The sequence below is a fragment of the Vicugna pacos genome, chromosome 3 (assembly GCF_048564905.1).
Source record: "Vicugna pacos chromosome 3, VicPac4, whole genome shotgun sequence".
NCBI classification, from domain to species: domain Eukaryota; kingdom Metazoa; phylum Chordata; class Mammalia; order Artiodactyla; family Camelidae; genus Vicugna; species Vicugna pacos.
Window position 1 is genome coordinate 19,559,292 of NC_132989.1, and position 22,708 is coordinate 19,581,999.

Sequence of the window (22,708 nt, forward strand, 5' to 3'; positions counted from 1 at the left end):
AAGCGCTAGCACAGAGTTATCACGCAACCCTGCACTCAATGTTGTAAAACGAACATTTAACAGCCCCACCTATAAAAGAACGACAGAGTAACCATCTCTTTAAATTGTAAGGATTAAATAATACACATAGACTATAGCACAGCGCCTGAATCACAGTAAGTCCAGAGACATCGAGGTTTGTAGCTCACAGACAGCAGAGAGGCTCAGCGATGCACGCTTTCCTCCAGGCACTCTGTCTGCTGAGCTCCCTCCCAAACAGTAACTAACAATTGCTGCGCCTGCGCTTTTTGCCTCCACCGCTAACGAGGCTGCCGGAAGTTTTTCCCTCTTCCCATTGGCCCGCCGCAGGACCAGTTGGTCGATACCGCGCATGCTCCCTATAGCGTCCTCCCCCCCACCTCCTCCTTCGTTGTCCAACCAGAGCGCAAAACCTGCTAACACGCCTGCGCGAGCTGATGTGCCCCGGAAGCAGTTCTTTGGCCTTCTGACACGTAGCAACGGGCCCAGTACCGGGTCCTAAGCTGCTTTGGGGGATTATTGGAGGCTGCTGGACCTCCTGCCGCCGCCGCCGCCTCCGCGTTTGGTGAGTGTCTAGTTCCGTGGCGCGCTGTTCGGCTTCTTCCCGCACCCGGCCGCGCGGCTTGTTGCTCGGCGCCGCGCCCCGGTCCTTTCGCTCAGACCCTCGCTCCCTTTCAGGCCTTGCTGTGACGCGGCCCCTGCAGCTCAGGCGCGGCCTCCCTGGAGTCCGCGCCTTCCTGGCAGGCCCAGACTTTGTTGTGCAAGGAGGCAGTGGCGTTGTCAGCTGTAAAGCCGTATCCCGAGGTGAGGAGTCATCGTTGTTGATATTTTAGACCGCTTGGAGCCACTCCTCCCACGTCCCTGCCCCTCACCCAGGGCGTATCAGCTCCTTGAGATGGAGGTGTCTTCCCAGGCCTTGACTTAGGGACTGGACATTTCCTTCACCCCGCAACCCACCCTCCAAATACTGCTTCCCAAAACGCTAGAAGAATTATTTGCTGCCTTATGGGGATATCTGCTTCAGCAAAGTATCAGGATCGAATTCAAGAGGACCTTGGCCATAAGCAGTCTTTGCCGTTTCTTTTCTATTGCAGATCATTTGCCATGGCAGGCTTTGACAACTTAAACACGGATTTCTACCAGACAAGTTACAGCATCGATGACCAGTCACAGCAGTCCTATGATTATGGAGGAAGTGGAGGACCCTATAGCAAGTAACTTTTCAACTTTGGCCGTTTATTTAAGCAACACTGCAGTGGAAGCATGTACCCAGGATGTTTGGTTCTGCCCAAGACTGCATGTGTGAACGTGTCCCTTATCAGGATTGTGGTTCCCTCCCGCCCCCATAATCTGCCTCTGGGGACTTCTGTGACATCGTTTGAGTTGGAAGGGATTGCACTATTTATTCTGCATAATTCTGCATAATAAATTATTCTGCATAATTTTCAGGTGTGCCTGAGTGGAAAGGTAGATTGTTGAAGAATGTTTTCCTAGTGACAGGGTTTGTATATCATTTAAGATATGGATAGGAGCTTTAAGTACTTAGAAGATAGGCTATTTACTCCACAGGACTAATTAAAAATGAAAACCTTTGGATGACTTGTTTAGTAGTTAAATAAGTAAGTCCATCTTTCAGACCTTATTATCTGTTAACTGTGAGTGATGAGTGACACTATTGAATAGTGTTAGCTCCCTACTATGAATCATCAGGTGGTTATCATATAGCAGCTGATTATTTTTTACTACTCCTCACACCAAAACTTTATGGTCAGTCAGTACATGCAAGTTACCAGTTGCAGACTGAAGCGGAGGGACTTCAAACTTTTCAGCCCTGAACTGTTAAAAAAAACAAAAACCAAAACCTGTACTTTTATAGTCCCTGGTGTTTGTGGCAAAAAAGTGAAGGTTTTTTACCAGTTTTTTCCTAGGACATCATATTCTTTGTTTCTTAGGACCTTACAGTTAATCAGCCTCCTGTCTAGTGAAGGAGTCTCCTATACTAGGGTTACTTAACCCCTTTGAGAACCTTATGAAAAGGGTGGGCCCATTTCTGAGAAATATATGCATACAGTCAAACACCCACATTAATGTGCATATAATGTCCAGACAGTTTATGTGTTATCTGATGTGCGTGTGTGGACCCTGAATTAAAAACCTCAGGAAGACTACCCCAGGATGAGGGCATGGAAGGGATGTGTATCCAGTCAGAGAGAAACATTAGGATTAGAACATATTTAAATAATAAATCTGAATGAAAGTGCCCAAGAATTTAAAAAAAGTAAAAATTAAATTCACCTGAGCAGTGTGGTTTGTCTCATATAGGCTATACTTTTTACAACCTGTAGACCCCTTGAATCTGCTTAATTTGATATATTCTAAAGCTTTTCCCCCACCCAAAACTTAACATGTTAATGAGAGTGAGCATATAAATAATCCTACCTGTGAATCACTTTTTTTCTTAATGTCAAATTCTCAATTACATGCCATTGAGGATTTCTCTCTTTTGATCAATTAATTGGGCAGAATTGGAAAAATCATGTTGAGAAATTTCCATTTTATTTACCTAAATGTGTATTTTTGGGTATTTGAGAGAGCCATCTGAATGTTAAGATTGGCCTACGTGCTGCAGCTGGGCTTGGGAAAACCTGTCGGTGTATGCAGGCCTGTTTTTAACCAAATAATACTGATGTTTGGATTCAGCAGAACTATTCCATTTAAATTGCAGCCTCCTGAGTTCAAATATCTTTGCCTTTCTTTCCCGTGCTTCTTTCTGTCCATGTTCCCATCTGCTAAAGGTGTGACTTATCTTTCTTTCCACTTATCATCTCACTTCAGTTTTCCACTGAGAAGTAGTTTAGATACTCTGTTGCCAACTATTATGACTATTCCATCCCAACCAAGTCAAGTACCAGTGAGCATTGCTTCAGTACTAGTAAAGAACGCATTTTATTCCAGGTGCTCATATAAACGGTAATGCCAGTTAACGGGTATGAGCTAATAGATGATGCATAGGAAAACAAGCCTAAGTGTGAGCAGTAAAAACTGGGTTTCTGAACTTTATAAAAACAAATTGAACTCTTCTACTTCTATATGTACCTTCAGTTGGCTCTGCAACCCTATGACATTTTTATGTCCATCTCAGCTTATCAAATAATATTTTATTTGTTATGCCAACTTGGTAACAAAGATCACCTTGTAACTTGTATCTCTATTGTTGAAAATCTAGGTTCAGAGAGCATCTGACTTGGACTGTCTTCAAGTTTGATTTGAGTTATTATTAGTCCATAGTTCTGCATTTGCCCTGTGAAGTCAGCTTTAACATTTTGCATAGTTTCCTCTGTGGATACTTCACAAGTATCATTCATACATTCTTATAACAAAAAAAAAAAGCAAAAAGTAAAAGGCCCTTTGACCTCAATCTGTGGAGTTATATGAATGCCATATTGGGCAGGTCCCACATTATATTCTAGATATGCCTTTAAAATATATAGTAATGCCAATTACATATTTTTTAAAATATTGGAAGCTGTTTTTTTTTTCTTCCATCTTCAGATAACTATCTTTTTGGAATATCTAAGGAGCTTGGTGAACTTAAGTAGACAACCCATTATATTAAGAGGCTTTGTTGTTGATACTAAGCGCTTATGAGAGTATTGGTTTCCATGTGCAGCTTTTCTTGCTGTTAAAGGATTGATTTAGTCTCTAAAGGTCATGTCTACCATACTGTATTTTAGTTTAAAACCAGCAGGAGTGATTCAGGGATTTTCCTGAGCTGATCCTGCCAGAAAAGGAAAATTGTAAAATTCCACAGTATTGTGTTTAATCACCTTGCATAGTGAAGAAGAGATGATTGTGCCACCTTTGAAGCTCTTATTTGCTTGCAGTATTTCTTTTCCTTACATGAAATTTATGTAAAGTATGGTCTTCGGACCCCAGAGGGTCCTTGAGACCTTTCAGAGAGGCTTTAAAGTCAAAACTATTTTTGTAACAGTACTAAGGCATTACATACCTTTTTAGGTGTGTTGGCATTTGCACTGATGCTGCAAAAGCAACGATTGGTAAAACTTCTGATACCCAACTATGAATCAATACAGTGGCATTAATTGTTCTAGTAATCATTGTATTCTCCATCACACACTTGTTAGGGCATGGGGGGAACCATGTTCACTTAAGGATGCTCTTGAAGCTGTCGGAATTGTTCTATTAAATCCTGACCCTGATGACACACATTTTTTGAATATGCTATATGACAAAATGGGAAACAGTCTCAAAGCACTTCTACTTCATACTGAAATACAATGATTACCTCTAGGAAAAGCCCCTATGCAATTTGAGTCTCAAGCTGTATCAGCTGCTTTTTCACAGAAGATACCATTTTTATTGGAAGGAACAACTGGCAGACAAACAGTGATTATTCAGACTTGAGAATTTTCTCAAAAATGAATGCAGTGATCTGTTACTTCAGGGAAAATAATTGACAGTATGTGTGGCCAATAATCAGAGTTTTCAGACAAAAATGAGGATTTTGGAAAACTTGTATCCATCTCTGTGAACTTCTTACCTTCTCAATAATTAACCAGCTTTGTGATCAGTGGTGATTTTAATAAATGTGATTTTTAGAATATTTATATATATTTTTTATATTAGGTGTGTCAATATTTGGAACATCTGCATAACTCATACAAGTATTTTCTAAATGGCGAATGCATGGTGTTACAAAATCATACATGAGTAAAGAGAAGATCCAGTTGAAGAACAAGACATGAGTTTATCCTAACATGACAGATACTGAAAGTTCGTTAATATTGTTTCAGTTTCTACCTTGCAACTTAAGTTTAAAAAATTAGCACTTTGCTTTGAGTTTTGATGTATCAGAAAGAATATTCTTGATAATCTGTAAAGGTGATTAAAATACTCTATTTTCCATCTACAATGGAAAATACTAGATTTTCTGCAATACTAGGTTTTCTTCAAATACTTCAACTAAAACAGCGTATCACAACAGATAGAATGTGGAAGCATATATAAGAATTTCTAGCAGTCTTATATTAAACCGGACATAAATGAGATTGCCAGAAATATATAATATCACTTTTCTCAGTAATTTTTAAAAATAACTTTTTCATAAAAAATGTTTATGCTAACATAACAGATTTATTGTTACTTTGAGTGAATAAGTCTTTTAAACATTTCTCTGTTTTTATTTCTAAAATGATAAATATTGATAGATAAAACCCACATAAATTAGGAGCTCTTAATTTTAAGAGTATAATAAGTCCTAAGACTGAACAGTTTGAGAACCACTAGTGTGTGTCATTCTTTTTGTTTTTTCTTTTGCATACACATTCATATTCATATTCTCGCTCTCTCTGTCTCTAGAGAGAATAAAGTACAGTCTGTTTATGCAGGTTATATGGAGCTTTTCTAGCTGTTTCATAAACTCCAAGGTGGATTAATGATACATCCTAACAGATCCACACAATAGCATATTGTACTAAATCAGAAAATGTGATTCTTGTCCTAGTCCAACCACCCAGCCCTGTGGGGATAGAGTGAGTGAGTGTGTGTGTGTGTGTGTGTATGTAAATAAATAGAAATCAAGATATTTGCATACCAAAATGACTGTGGAAATGCATATACAGAAAAAGATGTATGACTGTCTCTGTCAGGGAGGAGTTGAGGGTGATTTTTATTACGTTTGTTATAAGAGTTGACCCCGTGAATCAAAAAGTCTAGTTTTGAATTGTGGCACCCCCATGACAGATCATTTTAACTCAAATTTCAGTTTCCACATCTTTATAATGGAGAGGATGATGAAATTAACCTCCTAGAGTTGTAGTGAGACTGATATGAGATAATTCACATTAAATACTTATAACACTGCTTCACATCATTCAAAAGATTATTATTTATGTTCTTAGAAATTTTCAGTGGTTATTATATATCTATATATTGCATATAACAGTTTAGAGTTAATTTCGATGAATAAAAAATGTACAGCATTTTTACAGGTACAAAAGTTTATACCTGAAAATTAAGCCTTCTGCTTCTCCTGTTTCCAGATCCCTTTGCTTACATAATTAAGTATACATATAATACACATACACATAGACATGGATATATATTCCAAAAAGCACAGTCACAATGAGTGCGTATGGTTTATGCTATTCTGATACTAGTTTTTTCTTCACCATTGAATATGTCTTGATTGCCATTTCTTACCAGTGCCTACAAAACTGCCTCATTCCTTTTAATAGGTGCACAGTAATCTATGCTCATATCACAGTATATTTATTGATAGCTATTTATATTGTTTTGTTTTCTATTTTTTGCTTCTAAAATAATGCTGCAGTGAATTTTATATTTTATAGCCAGGTAAGTACTTAGTATTTTTTTAAGCATATACTGGACTAGTGTGGCAAGCCATGAGAATCCCATAGGAATTTCCAAAGGGCTGCTTGTAGTTGAAACTTGGCCTTTGATTTGCTTTTAATCAAGATGTTCAGTTAATTTAAAAATTAGATTTAATTTTAAAACCTCAAATAATAGTAATGAGGTCGTTAGATTTTTATATTTATCAAAAGGAGTCTGTAAATTTTTAGAAGATAATTAGGCTAAAGGATCTCTAAGGCTTTTCAGCTCTCCTTTTTAAAGTATCTTACTTTAAAATAATTAATTTACTTCTTTATTTCTTACTATGTAATTAGATTAATCCCATTGATAGGTAAGTCATATTTTTCCAGAACATAATGAAACAGGTCTTTAAAATATACTGGTCCAGTATTCTTCCGTTCCCTGTTGTTTTCATTACTAAAATAGTCTCCCTTTAAAGTTCAGGATTTCCTATAGGACATAGCAAGTAAGACAATAGGTGTACAACTACTTTGAAAAATTAAAAGTACTGTTCAAATGCAACGTGTGCTAATAATGTTTTGGTATATTCAGAAAGCTTTCACATAACAGTACAAAGTCTGTCATCCTAAGTTTTTATTCATAGTCTTGGGCATGACTTATTTCATAGCTGTCTTTATGTATGCTCACTAAATGGGGAAAAACAGAAAAATGTTTTCTGTCTTCATAAGTTGACTCCCTGATGTTTAAAAGCTTAACAGTTTGTAAAATGCTTAAGTGCTGTATAAGTGAGTGTTGGCATCATCCGGGAAGATTCTCTATAAAACACAGACAACTTATTGTAGATAATCAGCTTGATCTTAGTAACCATTTCAACCACATTTATAAAACTGGCAAAGTAGATATCCTGGGAATTGCGTGACTGACATTTTCTGCCTGTCATATCAGTTTGGGGCGTTGACATGACTCTGAGAAATGTAACTTACTTTGATTTACAGACAGTATGCTGGCTATGACTACTCGCACCAAGGCCGATTTGTCCCTCCAGACATGATGCAGCCACAGCAGCCATACACTGGGCAGATTTTCCAGCCAACTCAGGCGTATACTCCGACTACATCTCAGCCATTCTATGGAAACAACTTTGAGGACGAGCCACCTTTATTAGAAGGTAGGGTTGGTTGCAACGCTTGATAGTACTCTGTGGTATCCAGCTGGTCAGTGAAAATGAATCTTAATTTGGAGAAGTTACCCTTTTCTTTAAAAGAATAATGTTGAAGAAAAAGGTTTTCTACTAAGTAACTCATTTTGAAGAGTATGTAGGAAACCACATTGAGCCAAAGGGGTCCAGATTTTTAATAGATCTTTGTAAAGTGATAATAAAGTATGTCAGTATGTGAGCAGAGTAACTTTTACTTCAGATTCTTGATGAAATTCTACCAGTGGAAGAAATGAGAGGAAATAAATAGCATGGTATTAATTATTCTACACAGAAGTAAGCTGCCAGAACTAGTGATATCAATAAAAAATAATGGTGTTTTTCAAATTGTATCCCAAAACCCAAAAAGTAGTAGTTCTAAACATTTTTTCTTTTTTCTTTTGGATCTGATACCCTTTGGAAGTCTAGTGAATGCTATGCATGTTATCCTCAGCAAAATTCACACATACGCCTAGAGACGTAGTTTTGTGTACGTTTTCATGGGGCTTCCAGGTGTTCCTGAAGCCCCAGGTACAGAGCCCTGTACTGCTACCCCTGACTGTAGTCTTTGCTGTGCAGTCACAGCTCGGAGTGTCTTTTTCATCATATCCGTATCCTTTTCTAACACCAGACCAGAGATTGGGTATTTGTGGAATAAGCACCATAATCAGTACTAAGACTGATAGTGAGGGCTCACCAAAATAATTTCATCTGATTTTGCTAGATCCTCTTTTGATGCTATTTCACTTTTTCTCTTGTTCTAACATGGATTCTAGTAAACTAAAGGTGTATCTCACAAATCCTCATTGACTTCCTTGTTTTCTTTTTCTGTAGAATTAGGTATCAATTTTGACCACATCTGGCAAAAAACACTCACAGTGTTACACCCGTTAAAAGTAGCAGATGGCAGCATCATGAACGAGACTGATTTGGCAGGACCAATGGTTTTTTGCCTTGCCTTTGGAGCCACATTGTTACTGGTAAGATTTTTAGCTCTCAGTGTGAGGCAAAGAACGGTCTTTAAATGTTCCACCAAGAGCCATTACAGAAACTCTACGTACACACCAAGTCTTTGATGTGTCTTGAATAGTATTGAGTTGCTTGAATTTATACCTAATCATCACTTCTCCATTGATAATAAATACTGTATATTTAGAAATCATTTCTTGTTCTAATAAGTGGTCCAATTATTAGGGAATCAATATTAATAAATAAATAACATGTGTGGCTTTAGTCTCAACAAAATTCCTTTTCAGAAACTGACAAAATTTAAATTATTTATATTATAGTTATATATTATATTTATATTATATTTATATATTTATTGCTTTTTTTTAAATCTCTAGTCCTTGGGTAGTGTGTTTTTTTGTAGCAGTGCTGGTTTAACGTATAATGAATTGAAACATTAAAAGACAACGGGTTTTAGTCCCTTTCCTATCTCCCTAAGGATGTTAAAGCATGTTGAAAATGAAAAGTTGTAAAGATAATTGCTAATGTTTGTTTTGTTTTATTTCATCCTATATCTCTGAATTAGAACAGATAAGTGATATAATAGGTTGAAGATGGGATTTTTAGTCAGAAAAGCTGGGCATAAATTCAGTGCTCCTACTGTGTCTTTTAGCAAGTCATTTAATCCTTCAGCTCCCTCTGATGGATAATCCTGTGCTTCCCACCTAAGAAGATTGCTTTGGAGGGTAAGCAAGGCAGGTTATGTGAGAGCACTTTGAGAAGTTTAAAGCCCTGTACAAGTGTAAGGTTTTATTATTACTACATGATTGAATTTGTCAGTGAACTCATCTGAGCCTTTTTAAACTTCAACAGTTTCAATCAAGTGTTTGCAAATAAATACTGATTCTAACAAAAATCCCAAGGATTTTTCCATTTAACGTAATCATAGAGGCATTCTTGCAATTAACTTTTATATGTCAAACATCTGACAAACCAGGAACTTTTTGTGGACTGATTTTAGTGCTAGTGTGACCCGAATGCAGCGTTTGTTCAGGTAGCTTGACTAAGAGTGTTGTAACTCCAATTGAGCTAACCTTGACTGTCCGAAGACTGTTCAGTGATGTCTTTTACAGAAGCAGAACTTTTAAAGTTTTGTCTGTTTTGTTTTGTTTGTTTTTCAAAGGGCTGTATAAATCAACCAACAGTTTGGGAAAATAATGAAAGAAAAAAAAATCTTCCATTTATTCATCTCATGCCTAGTTGTTCATCACTTTTCTCCTTCCCTCCCCATAAGACCGTGGCTTCCTGCTTATCCTGCTTCCTTTCTCCTAACTCCTGTAACACCCATTTATAGTAAATGATGACATTATTTCTGCTGTTAGGAACATTATGGCCACATCTGTCAATGAGAATAAATTGCTTTAGGGTGATTTGGTGGAGTTGGGTGCTTTCAAGTGATACTATTGTCCAGACATCTGAATGACTTTCCATCCTGTCTCTGTAGTTTATTTGCCTAAAATCAGCCTGATTTCTTTTTAGAAATCTTCTGCTTTAGGTGATCGTACCATGATTTTATGTCATTATTTGTTGAGTTCTATGCCAACCTCAGATGGTAACTAGAAAAGGAGAAACCAAGTATCTGTGTATTGATTGAGAGGTGGATCCTTTATTTTTATTTTTTTAAATTAAATTAAATTTATTTTTTGGAGGAGATCATTAGGTTTGTTTGTTTGTTTTGTTTGTTTATTTATTTATTTAATGGCAGTGCTGGAGGTTGAACCCAGGACGCAGTGCATGCTAAGCATGTGCTCTGCCACTTGGGCTGTACCCTTCCCCTGAGAGGTGGATTCTTTACATCTCTTAAGAAAGATGTAAAACTCAGTTTGCTCACTGTTTTACTTCTCTGCGTAAGAAGTAGACACCTCTGTGGATTTTGTTGCTCACAGACTGAATATCTTCTACATGTATCATTTTAGGTGAAAGAGGCCAAAAATGACTTTTGCTCTTTAACCTGTAATCTTTCCTTTCCCTGTAGGCTGGCAAAATCCAGTTTGGCTATGTATATGGGATCAGTGCAATTGGATGCCTAGGAATGTTTTGTTTACTAAACTTAATGAGTATGACTGGTGTTTCCTTTGGTTGTGTGGCAAGTGTCCTTGGATATTGTCTTCTCCCCATGATCCTACTTTCCAGCTTTGCAGTGATATTTTCTTTGCAGTAAGTACTGGTCTTTATTTTGGGGGTTGATTGACGAATTCTGTGTAACAAGATTTACCTCACATCAGTTTGAGATGTATCACTGATTCAGCAAACATACTAGATAGTGCTTCTTGTAAGTGAAGTCTGGGCTACATACTTTTCAGTAATGAATAATGGAAATGAGAGTAAATTAAAAAATCTTTTATACCATTTCTGCTTTTACCTATGAGAAAGAATTTCACTAGTTTTGTGTGTACTTACCAGTGTCTGTAACCGGATTGGACCAGTGGAGATTGTTAACTTAAATATTGCATGGAAAAGGTCAAGTTGTTGAAATGATAATTAACTTCTCTCTGATATTTTTAAGGCTATATCTGATTTCTTAAAGATGTCAGGCATATGCTAAGTCAGCGAGTAATAAACACAGACTCTCTATTTGGCAGCCTTTTAACTGAAAGCAGAACACCTTTTTATGGCAAGAGACTGTTACTAGCCTACTAGTAGTTTTCACTTGTACTTTTAAACAGCCCTAAATGTGTAATTTTTAAATAATATTTGATGGGAGGTTAAAAAAGAAGGGTGTAAGTTACTGCTAATAAAGTTGCTCCTGCTGGCCAGTAGACAGAAGCTGTCTCAACAGTTCAGGGTCCTCCCTGTGGCTGGTGCTGGACACGACCAATGATTGAGCTTTGTTGCACTTAAAGAGTGAAAACAGAGGTTTCAGAAGAGCATTTATCAACTCTTTCATGCTGGAGATTTTTCAAGATGATGGCTTCACAGTGTTCCTGCTTTGGATAAAAATGCTCCAGATTTTCAGTGTGGAAACTGCTTCATCTTCTCATTTGTTAAGACTGATATATTTGAATTTTATAGACTATTTTCTACTAAGGCAGTGTTTTCCAACCAGGCACAGTTTTGCTCCCAGGAGACATTTGTCAATGTCTGGAGACAATTTTGATTGTCAAAAGTGAGGAAGGCAAGGATGCTACTGATATCTTATGACTTAACAATGGACAGAACAGCCCATCCAGCCCAAGTATCAGTACTGCCAAGTTGAGAAATTATGTGCTAAAAGGAGCAAAATTGTTACAAATGAGCTTTTTATCACATGAAATAATTCAGCATCGTTGAATTCACTGTGAGGTACATTTCAGCATTTGAAAAAAAAATTGATTATTTCTGCAGATGTCTCCATGTGGGTTTTTAAATGCTTTTTGTAGAATTGATTATGGTAGCATTCTTACATAACTAATCTCATCTACTGACCTCCTGCTTTTTCTCTCCCCTCCCCCTGTTACAGAGGAATGGTAGGAATCATTCTCACTGCTGGAATTATTGGATGGTGTAGTTTCTCTGCTTCCAAAATTTTTATTTCTGCACTAGCCATGGAAGGACAGCAACTTCTAGTAGCATACCCTTGTGCTTTGTTATACGGAGTCTTTGCCCTCATTTCTGTTTTTTGAACTGAATTTATCTGGGATGTGGACATCATTGGGCCAAATAACAAAAAAGGACTGAACTCTTAAATTGGACCAGCAAACTGCTACAGTGCAACTCTCATGCAGATCTAACGTTTGCCTATTGGAGCAGTGGAAGTAAACGTGCATCTTTTGTTCATTTTTATAGAACTTTTGAATACTGTATTGGATTTACCTGCAGTATGACTAAGTTTAAGTGTTTGTGCTTATACAAATAAGATATACAAAAAATCCTGTTCCTGCAGCCTTAGAAAAACAACTTTTTTCCTTTCTAATTATATATTATAATGTTTTTGATAGATTTTTATCAACTGTGGGAAACTAACCACAGAGTTGATAGTCTTTCTTAAAAACAGCCCATAGTACATGAAGATACAAGACTTACTGGAAAAATATTTTTCCAAGAAATTAGGAAAGAAAAACTGTATTCTCAAGCCAGATGCAATTGAAGCAAAAAAGTGATCCCGGTGTAGAGTTTCATGAGTTTGCACTTCGAAAATTTGACATTTCTTTGAATTATCTCATGGAATTTTGGCTAAAATTCAGCAGTACAAGTGGTTCACAGTCTACCTGATTGTAGACATGAAATGTGAACACCTGTTTAGGTCTCAGCATTAACTACACTGTAGTGACCACGACTGGCCACATTAATGCTCAGAGTTGGATCTCCACGTTTCCCGAGAAAAATATTTAAACTGTCACAGTTTCAGTATTGCAGTTATCCATGTAAAGTGCATTTGATGCTTACTAATTAAAAATTTCCCAGTTAATTTAAACTGTGTTGTTGAGTTTGCTTTTGTTAAACCACTGTTCTCGGCGTCCCATTTTCTTTAACTAGGGTCTGGTTTTGACTTGTATTCCCAATCTGTTCTGAGCTTTAAGAATAGAGTTTGTCTGATACAGAATAAGAAAAAATGAGATTAAACAAGAAGCAATTTGCTTTGAGTTAGAATATTATTTCCTTGCATTAAGTTTATTTGGTTAATATTGTCATGTTCTCATGTCAGAGGATCTGTAAGAAAATACTGTATCTTGTATACTGATGATCAGCTTTTTCTGGAGAAACTGCCTCTCTCTTTGGACTAAGCGCACTTATAATTATGAGAAAGGTGCCTTGATAGGAGGAAGAATGTTGCCTTTCTTAAAGGGGAGACTTTCAGACTAAATAAAAAGAAATGCCAAACTGACATACTAATGGTTCTTTTTTAGAGCTAGTTTTCAATTGTAAAAGGTTAAGATAATAAAACATACTTCTAAAAGAAGATCATGATGATTTCTAATCTCTGGGATCACACAAATACATTTTTCTTCACTAAATTAATGTTCTGGACAAATGCATTTACTACTAATTAGTTTTTGGCTGAGCTTTTAAACTTACCAAACTCTTCTAGAATAATATTTTTGTTATAATTCTTGGATAGTATCCTTTTTGCTGTTTTCAAGTCTCTTTATAAATGTGCACCATTCTTGTTAAGGCAAATGTAATGGATGCCTTCTGTTAATATCTGATTATTCCTAATGAGCAGAGTAGATGAAGCTTTGGGAATTAAATTTCTCCCACTGTTGGTTAGGCTTAAGACCATTAATCTTCAGGCAATTTCCCAATGGGTAAAACTGTTTTCTTGCTTTTTGCCTCCACCCTCAACAAATTAAATCAATGTTGTAGTGGTTTTTGCTGTTAGTTGTGTTTTATTTAAGTCCAAAATGATTAGGTGAAAAACGATTTTATATTTAACTGTTATTCTGTCAAAACAGCTAAGCAGTTGTGTTGCCTTTGATGCAAGAGTTGAATTCTGGAGTTTGCCTGGTTACATGAAGAGTCACGTGTAGCCAAAATGTCCCTTATAAAATTCTCTTAAATAAAAAATACAGTATATATAGCCAAATTTATGCATACTTTAAAAACTGATGTAGTATGTCTCAAAAATACCGTGTGGCAGCTTTTACCTCTGGCACTGGAATAGTTTTTTGCTTCTTAAGTATCAAGTAGAGCAACTGGCTTGCTTTAGGGCCCATTTTATACTAAAAACATACATATACCTTGAAGTACTGGAGACACTCTCAGCATAAGTAAAAGCTTATCCAGTGACGGTCACTGAGGAACTGAAACTCACTGTGAGTGGAGGGTGCAGGTCCACTCACTCAGGCCAGGGTGTTACTTGTTTATGCAAGCATGTGTGCCAAGGACCGCTAGTTGATTTTACATACACTGTAAATGTGTGTTTTATGACTTTGCTATAATACCATACCATGTTTACCAGTGGGTGTTTTCAAGAGCTATATAACAAGGCTTGTAGGATTAGGCAAACTTTCTCCAGATATAGCTAGGCAGATAATGAAAAATTCTGTGCATCTTTAAATACTAACTGTCCTTAGTTACTGGCCATCCAATGAAAGAGAATTTTATTAAAATGTCTCCAATGACATGATTTGGGGTAGGATCTAAGTACTGTACATATGACATTTTGCAAGTATGTGTATTTAACTTTGATAGGCATTGCTCAACTCAGATATACTCCCAAACTAAGGATAATTATCTCTATAATCTCATAGGTCTCTGATGCAATCATTAAGAATCATGAAAAATCAAGGCTGCATTTTGAGATCTGCCTATTGTCATTTAGAGCATATTTAATGTAATAACTCCTACAATTTGTTTAACTTGCCCTGTAGGAGGAAAAAATATATTTTATATATATTTATATATATATATATAAATATGTGTGTGTGTATATATATATAAATATATATAAAAATATGTGTGTGTATATATATATATGTATATATATATAAAACACCGTGTTTAGCCTTTCATAAAGTAGTGCCAGTTTTCCAACAAACACAGCATGGTACAGATCATAGCATGAGGAATACTTACCAAAGAATAGCAGTGGGCCTTCCTTAAATGATAGCTCAGGCGAGCTTCCTACCCATATAGTGGCCCCAAGTGAAATCTGTCCTCACAAAGTATCCACTGATTCATTTTGTAGTGTTATGTCGCATTCCAACTACTGATTACCAAGTAATCTCAATTTTTACAAATTCCAATTTATTGGGAAGTGAAAGGTTATTTCTCAAGAAATTTGCATTAGTAATATGCTTGTTTCAAAACAACTTGAATCAAATTTAGTATCAGGCGAAAACATAAGTACCTTTTCAAAGAGAGTTGTAGCTAATGAGTTTCTCTTTTCTTTTTAGGATGTATTTAGGATTTGGGGGAAGGAGTGGCAATAACAAGATATCAAAGTTTATGAGAAATGCCTTAAGAAAAAATTGCTTCAGGTGCTTTAATGAATAGATAAATATGATCTGTCGTTAGCTTGTCAAGCATATAGTGTTTAGTTTCAAACATCTTAAATAAAGCGTATCCTTATGACTTTCTCCACAATCTATGCTGATACTACTTTACACCACCAATGAAGAAATGATTGTTTTTTAATTAACTATACTTCTGCCACCATCCAAATGATTGAAGTTTGAATTTTAGTACATTACTATTACTTACATTTCAGTAAGTTGCTTTCTTTATGAATATATATCCGTTTTGTAACTGGGCCATAGGAAAAATGAAACATACTAAATTGTTGATTTCTGGAGATTGGCAGATTACTTAGTCAAAAGTGTTTTATATTATTATTAATGAATGTGTATCTCAGAATGGTGGCCATAAAACCTGAAGAATAAAATCAGTGTGTAGTTCTGATTTTTGCATCACAGATAGCAGTATTTCTTCTGCCCTTGTACACGAAGTTCCTAGTCTAATGAAGAACATTACCTGCTGATGGAACACAATGTCCTCTGTTGTGCAAATCAAATGATTACATACTCAAATGAGGACTAATTAAGTGCAGAGCTGTTCTCCTAATTTAAAAGCTCAAATGCTTTCTTGAGCACATTGGGTTCTAAAAATTGGATATTACATTTTTTTGTGAGCTTAACTAATTAGGCTTACCTTGCATATATAATTTTTTTTTTTCCTGAAACTGTCTCTAAATCTGTTGATAGCTTGCTTGTAGGGTGATTACTTAGGCATTACGGTATTTTAAATAACTTTTCAACACTTGCAGCACAAAAGGAATTTCAAAAATGAGAAAACAAAGAAGTACTCAGTAGAAACATTTAAGATGCTTGTAAATTTATACCTACTTGGCCTAATCTGGGTTCTTGTAAAAATAGAGAAAGCAATATGGATATTTGATTTTTTCCCCCAGGTGAATATAGTTCAAACCAATGTCTGTAAAATTTAATGACGCATTTGCTTACAGTTTGCAGTTTTGTGATCTTTGATAATATTGTAGGACTTGGTAAAGTCTTTTTATTAGGCAATCGATGATCCTAAAAGCCCTATTATTTTATTTGTTGTAATCTTCAAGATGGGAATGTCTAATTCCTTTTCTGATTGCACATCATCATTATAATAAAAAATAAGACCTCTATACAGCAATGAATAGGAATGGATTATTGATAAGATGTTTCAACATGGATGACTCTTGAAAATATGCTAAGTTAAAAAAAAATCAAATGTGAAAGGCCACATACTGTATGATTCAACTTTTATGAATTTCTCGGAAAGACAAATCTCTAGAGGTAAATCAGTAGTTGCCTGGAGGTGGAAGTGGGGACTGACTGCAGTTGAACAGGATGTAACTTTTTGAGTGATAATGGTTATGCAACTGTATATTTACTAAAATCATTAAAGTGTATGCTTAAAGTGAGTAGATTCTATGATATATAAATTCTGTGTCAAATTATTTTTTAAATCATGAGAGGATGAGAGGTAGAGCAACCTGCCAGAACATCTGTATTTTTAGATCTCAAACAGAGGAAAAAACAATATAGTGCTTTTGCCCAGAGGAAAACAAAATGAAGTGAAATTGCCCTCCCCCCAAATTTCACTCCCCACACAACTCACTCTTCATATACATTGGTGTGCATGTTAGCAGACCATACACACAGACACCCTCTTACCCTCCTTCTTTTCCTCCAGTGGCTTCTATACACAGGAATACACATGCAGGTGCCTTTTTTAAAAACTTAAATTCATGTAACAAAATTTAACAGTTTTTAAGTGTACAATTCAGTGGTTTTAGTATATTCACAATGTTATACAGCCATCATCACTATCTAATTTCAGAAAATTTCTATCACTCCTATACCTCTCAATTCCTCACCTCCCATGCCCTGGCAACCGCTGTTTATTTTCTGTCTCTGGATTTGCTTATTCTGGACATTTTATATAAATAGAAGCATGAAATGTGGCCTTTTGCTTCTGGCATCTTTCACTTAGCATAGTGTTTTCAAAGCCATCTTTTTTTTTTTTTTAACTTAACAATCTGTTACGGGCATCATTATGTGTGTTGAACATTGAAATTTACTTTACTCTTTAATAGCTGGATATCATTATATGAGCAGCTACATTTACTTCAGCAGTCCCCTACTGTTGAACAGTTGGGATCTTTGTACCTCCTTTTAAAAATTATAAATAGTGCTGCATTGGTATTGGCATCTTTTATTATTGGAGTGTCACATTTGCTTTTAATAGTGCTAAGGTTGGCCATTATTTAAACCCAGTTTGAATTCTGAGAATGTCAATTTTATTCTCTAATAGCTTTATTTCCTGCGAGTATAGTTTTCTCTGGTTTGTTGAAACATACATGTCACATCCATATTAACAGAAGGCATTGCTCTTTGGTTCTCATTCCACTCTTACGCAGTGGACTGTGAATATTGCTTAAAGAATTATGTCACACCCACACTTCAAATTATTCCTGCATTAGGATGGAGATTTCATTTAAAGTGAGCTGCCTTTTTTCTTTTCTTGACCATTTAGAAGAGTTATTCCAGCAGTGTCATTTTTAGGTCACTGTTCTTATATAGCTTTAAAAAAAAAAAGTTCGAAATGTGCCCATTTAAAATTTCTCCTTGAGTGGGTCTGTATGCCCATAGAATTTAGAAACTTCAGGACATCCTTGAGCATTTAACTCAGTTGTGTTTTAATTTTATCAATACTCATCCTTAGAGATAAGATCAAATGTATAAGATGGGCTGTTCAAATTAGGCCTTGTTACCCAATGTGTTTCTATTTAAATTTCCAAGAGTTAAGTTTTACCACAGTTACAGTTAAAAGGCCTAAAACAACATCTCCAAATCAGACATATGCAGAAATCAGTTATATAAATTTTAATTGAACTTTGAGTTGAATTTCTTAATAAAATGATTTAGAATGGTTTCCTTCTTTTTCCCCCTTGGGATGGGGTTGCTTTGAGGGCATTTGTTTGCTTTGGCATTCTATTTTTAATGTCCTGTAATGTCCTATGGCCTGTAAGTAGGCTTGCTTTTTTAATGCACTTTCTTAAAAAACACTGTGCTGTTTAAATGTGGTACATTTTAATTACTACCTGAGCATTCATATTGACCAATATCTCCTAGCTTAAATGCCAGTTCAGATGCTCCTTGAATATCTATGCCACAAGGTCATGCTTAAATAGGCTCAATTTTTACCATCTTTTCAGACCATATTCTGTTCTGACTTTGGTCTAGGTCACAATCTTCCTGGTGAGATAACATGGTTTTGGCTTTTTCTATAAAAGATCCAGTCATTTCTATGGTAATAAAAGATTAAACTGCATCCCCAGTGATGTGAATGGTATTTAAACATGGCTACCTTTGATCATCTACTTTGAACCAAAGTTAGACTTTAATATTTGACATGAGTCACACTGATTTTCTGATTTTTACTTTATCATATCACAAAAATAAGAGAGAATCATTTATGAACAAACCATGGAAACTCTGTCTCAACCAGGACCCAGCTAGAAGCAGAGTGGAAGTTGAGAGTACGAAAGTCAAGGCTAATCTGGGGCCTTAAGAAAATCAGCAGGGGAAAGGTTGGAGAGATTGTACAAAGTTACGCTAAGGAATTTGCCTTAATATTTACACTATGTCATATAGACATTGATAGGAAATTTTTACTGTATCAAAATAAAGCCTATTAATGCGACATAAAAAGCAGTTAAGTACAAAAAAAAGGTATGTTGATTCTTTAAATGAATTTTGTAATGAAACTCAGTACTGCAGCAGTGTTTAAATTGCTTACACTGCAGGAGAGATTGGGTCTTTTTGTTCTCTCCTTATTGGAAATGGGGTCATGTCACCCTCCTCTAAGACTCGAGCAGGGGACTGTGTTTCTCTGGCCAAGGTCTGGAAGAGGGTATCCATTCACAACCACCCTAATGGGCTTCATTCCACCTGTCCCACAGACTGGGTGTGCTCTGGCTGCCAGTACTGCTCCAAAAATAACTTCTTCCACATTGGCAATTATAATATTCTGATCCAGAGCAGAACCTATGAATTGGAACAGTTAAAAAGCTTGAAAAATAAGTAGTTTATCACCATTTAAAAGACAAATGCCTAGGGTATGGCTTCTATACTTACCTCCTTGTTTCTGTCCTTTCAGTGTCTCACCCTAGTGTTCTGTTTATGTCTGTTCAAACTGTAATTGACTCTGATACAGAAATGAAATGTATTTATAGTGTATATTTTGCATATCAAAGTTTTATGTTGCCTATTCTCAGTTCTTGAACAAGAAAGTAGGTGAACCAAATATTTCACCTCCTAGTGATGGAGAAAATGTATTGGATATATTTTTTCAAGGAATATGGGGAGCAATAGTCCCTTGAGGTTCCTGGACTCAGGAGCTGTTTCCCACCCTAGTTCAATGAGCTTTTCCCGTTGAATGCAGTTCCAAGCTATTAAGTGCCTACTGGGAGCAAAACCCTGCTTTTGGCTTCCTCCTTACAAGCTGAATACTCTGCATGAATGTTTTTCCTTACAACTGATATTTTGAGTGCCCTTGGACTCTTCTCTGTGAGTCTAAGAATGACACATTTTTTGCACAATTTTGAATTGAGAACTGAGAATGGAAAATACGTATCTGAGCTCTAGCCCTGCTAAGAAGTTGGAGACCTTGATTAAGTCATTTTTGAGCTTTACTTTTCTCTCAAATGAAGTTGTCTTAGATTCCTTAATACATTCCAGTTCTGAAATACAAATTTAACATGCATGTAATATGTATTACTGTATATGTTGTATATAACATGTATGTAAATATAAAATATGTAAGTATGCATGTAACTTTTGAGGTGGTAATAAAATCTGTCATGTTTGAGAAGACTATACACTGTATATGAAAGTGTTGCATATCTACTAATTTTATCAGGCTACGTGAAAGTGTGTGTGTGTGTGTGTGTGTGTGTGTGTATATAAAATGATATTTTCTTTGTTTAAAAAAAAGCATACACACACACACATTTGTCACCTGGCACAAATACTTCATTAAGTGAGAGAATTAATGATTGGATGCTCTTTTCCAGACCTTTTGAATTGACTGGAAGAAGTTTTAACTATATCTTAGAAAGAAAGTGTGATTTCACCCCAGTAACTCCTAATGTAATTTTGGCTTTTAAGTTTTTGTCCTTCTAGTCTAATTGCATTGAAAAATATTATTAATCAGTCACATGGTCCATAGGCCAGAGTTAGATACTCTAACATTAGAGTTAAGTCCTTTTTTTTTTTTTGAAGTTCATCACTGTCCCTCTCAAGCTTATAAAAATAGGCTAATTCACTCCAATGTACCAGGGACTTTTATCTATATTAGCACAGGCCTCCTGGGGTATGACATGACTCCTCTGAAAAAATCCAGTAGCCATTTCCTTAGTTCAATAACTAGAATGTTTTGGACAAAATAAACGCTGTGCTACTCTTTAGGAAAGAAATTACGTCCATTTCAGCGACTTGGGACGTACAGGAAAAAACAGCCTGGCTCTCAAAAGGTAATGCTGCAAAGGGAAGGGAGTTTTGGGGTCTGTTTTCTTTAATAATTTGGTTTTTACACTTACCATAGGATATAATATATAATAATATTTTAAAGGTGTAATATAATAAATACCCATGTGCCCTGCCTCTAGGTTGAAAAGTAAAAACATTCTCAAGTGTAGTTGAAATACCCTTTGTATACTTTCGTTGCAGCCCATGTCTTCCCAGCAGAAGTTACTAATACTCTGAGGTTTGTCATTCTCAGCAAGAAGAAAACTTGAAAACGTGATGACTTCTGAAAGGATCCACTGCCTTATAGTTTATTTTCGATCCTAAGGGCAAACTAGAAAAAATAAATCATACATACAGCATTGAGCTGATAATTGAATTAAAGTCTTGCAACCTTGCCTCTCTCAAAAGGCTTTTTCTTTTTTTTTTTTTGGCAACAAATCAGAAGCTGAGCTACCTCTTTGAGGTTTGGATTACTGACTTAGTGACTTCTGGCTTTGTTCTGACATGAGCTCCACATGTCTGCCTCTAGTTCTGAATTCTAGATTACATCAGAACACGAAGCTCTGTTCCTACTAGGTGTTACTTTGTTTAGCAAGCTTCTGGAGAATTCCTGTGGGCAGGGCAGTTACAATTTGTATACAGTTGGGTATGCCTTCCCTCACAAGGAGGGCCAAGCAGAAGGGGAAAGCGCTTAGGGGAAGGGCTAGTAACCAGCTTTGCCCTCTGGTGCTGCCCCTCACCCAAGATAGGACTGGATAAAGTTAAGTTTTATACTGCCTGTAAAATGGCACTAAAAATGGTTTCTCCTCTCACTTCACTGGAGGATCAAAAGAGACCATCTATGTGAAATGGCTTTACAGAGTTCAAAAGACTATGCGCAGGCAGGGTGCTATTTTTCAGAAAACAAACCTAACTGTGTGCTCTGGAGCTGGTTGCCCTGTGGGTGGGGGAAAACCAGAGCCTATAAGTCAGATCTACCGAAGCTGTGATCTGGGCTCTCACCCCAAGACAGAGAGCAGGCTGCTTCAGCTGTATCCGCAAGTCCAGCTCAAACTCGCCACATTTGAAAACCTATTTGTCCCGAGAAAATGTATCAGTTAAGAGCTCAGGCTTTGCAATCTGACCAATTAGAGCTCAGAAGCCAGCTTCCCCACTAGAGTCTTGTGGAAATGTCCTCTCTCAGCCTCGGTTGTCTTATCTGCCGGACGGGGTTAACTGCAGCATCTGCTTATGAGGCTCTGTGGGTTTACTGAGCAAAAGAATGCTGAGGACTTGATCGCTGCCTTGTAAACGGCAAGCAGGCAGCAGGCAGCAGGGGGTAGGTAGTACATTTCACCGTGAGCAGTAGTAGCCTCAGCCACAGTTATGCAGGGGACTTGGACATTTTTCTTTTCAGTTTTATTTTTTATTGAAGTTTAGTTGATTTACAATGTTAATTTCAGGTATATAGCAAAGCGATTCACTTATACATATACATACATCATACATATTTTTTCAGATTCTTTTCCATTATAGCTTATTACAAGAAATTGAATGTAGTTCTCTGTGCTATACAGTAGGTCCTTGTTGTTAATCTATTTTATATATTATTGATGTGTATCTGTTAGTCCCAGACTCCTAATTTATCCCTCCCACTCCTTTCCCCTTTGGTAGCCATAGTTTTGGACAAATTTTTTCTTATAATTGTCAG

The 22,708-nt window shown here is 36.4% G+C and overlaps 1 protein-coding gene across 2 annotated transcripts; it reads left to right on the forward strand.

The window, feature by feature from the left end:
* The first annotated feature begins 442 nt into the window (after positions 1-442).
* On the forward strand, positions 443-12,968 carry YIPF5 (Yip1 domain family member 5). 2 transcript variants are annotated; one of them, XM_072955729.1, is made up of 7 exons: positions 443-583; positions 697-822; positions 1,113-1,232; positions 7,368-7,540; positions 8,402-8,547; positions 10,551-10,732; positions 12,015-12,968. In XM_072955729.1, the coding sequence occupies exons 3-7, from the start codon at positions 1,123-1,125 to the stop codon at positions 12,175-12,177; spliced, it is 774 nt and encodes a 257-aa protein (XP_072811830.1). In that variant the 5' UTR covers positions 443-583; positions 697-822; positions 1,113-1,122; the 3' UTR covers positions 12,178-12,968. The 2 variants fall into 2 exon arrangements, with proteins under 2 accessions (XP_072811830.1, XP_006204565.1); XM_006204503.4 differs by lacking the exon at positions 697-822.
* The last annotated feature ends 9,740 nt before the right edge of the window (positions 12,969-22,708 follow it).

What these genes read in the sequence shown, in the direction of transcription:
- YIPF5 (XM_072955729.1), top strand. Translation starts at nt 1,123, where the DNA reads ATGGCAGGCTTTGACAACTTAAACACGGATTTCTACCAGACAAGTTAC. An exon ending in CGAGCCACCTTTATTAGAAG is followed by an intron (nt 7,541 to 8,401) that starts GTAGGGTTGGTT and finishes CTTTTTCTGTAG; the next exon opens with AATTAGGTATCAATTTTGAC. An exon ending in GCAGTGATATTTTCTTTGCA is followed by an intron (nt 10,733 to 12,014) that starts GTAAGTACTGGT and finishes CCCCTGTTACAG; the next exon opens with AGGAATGGTAGGAATCATTC.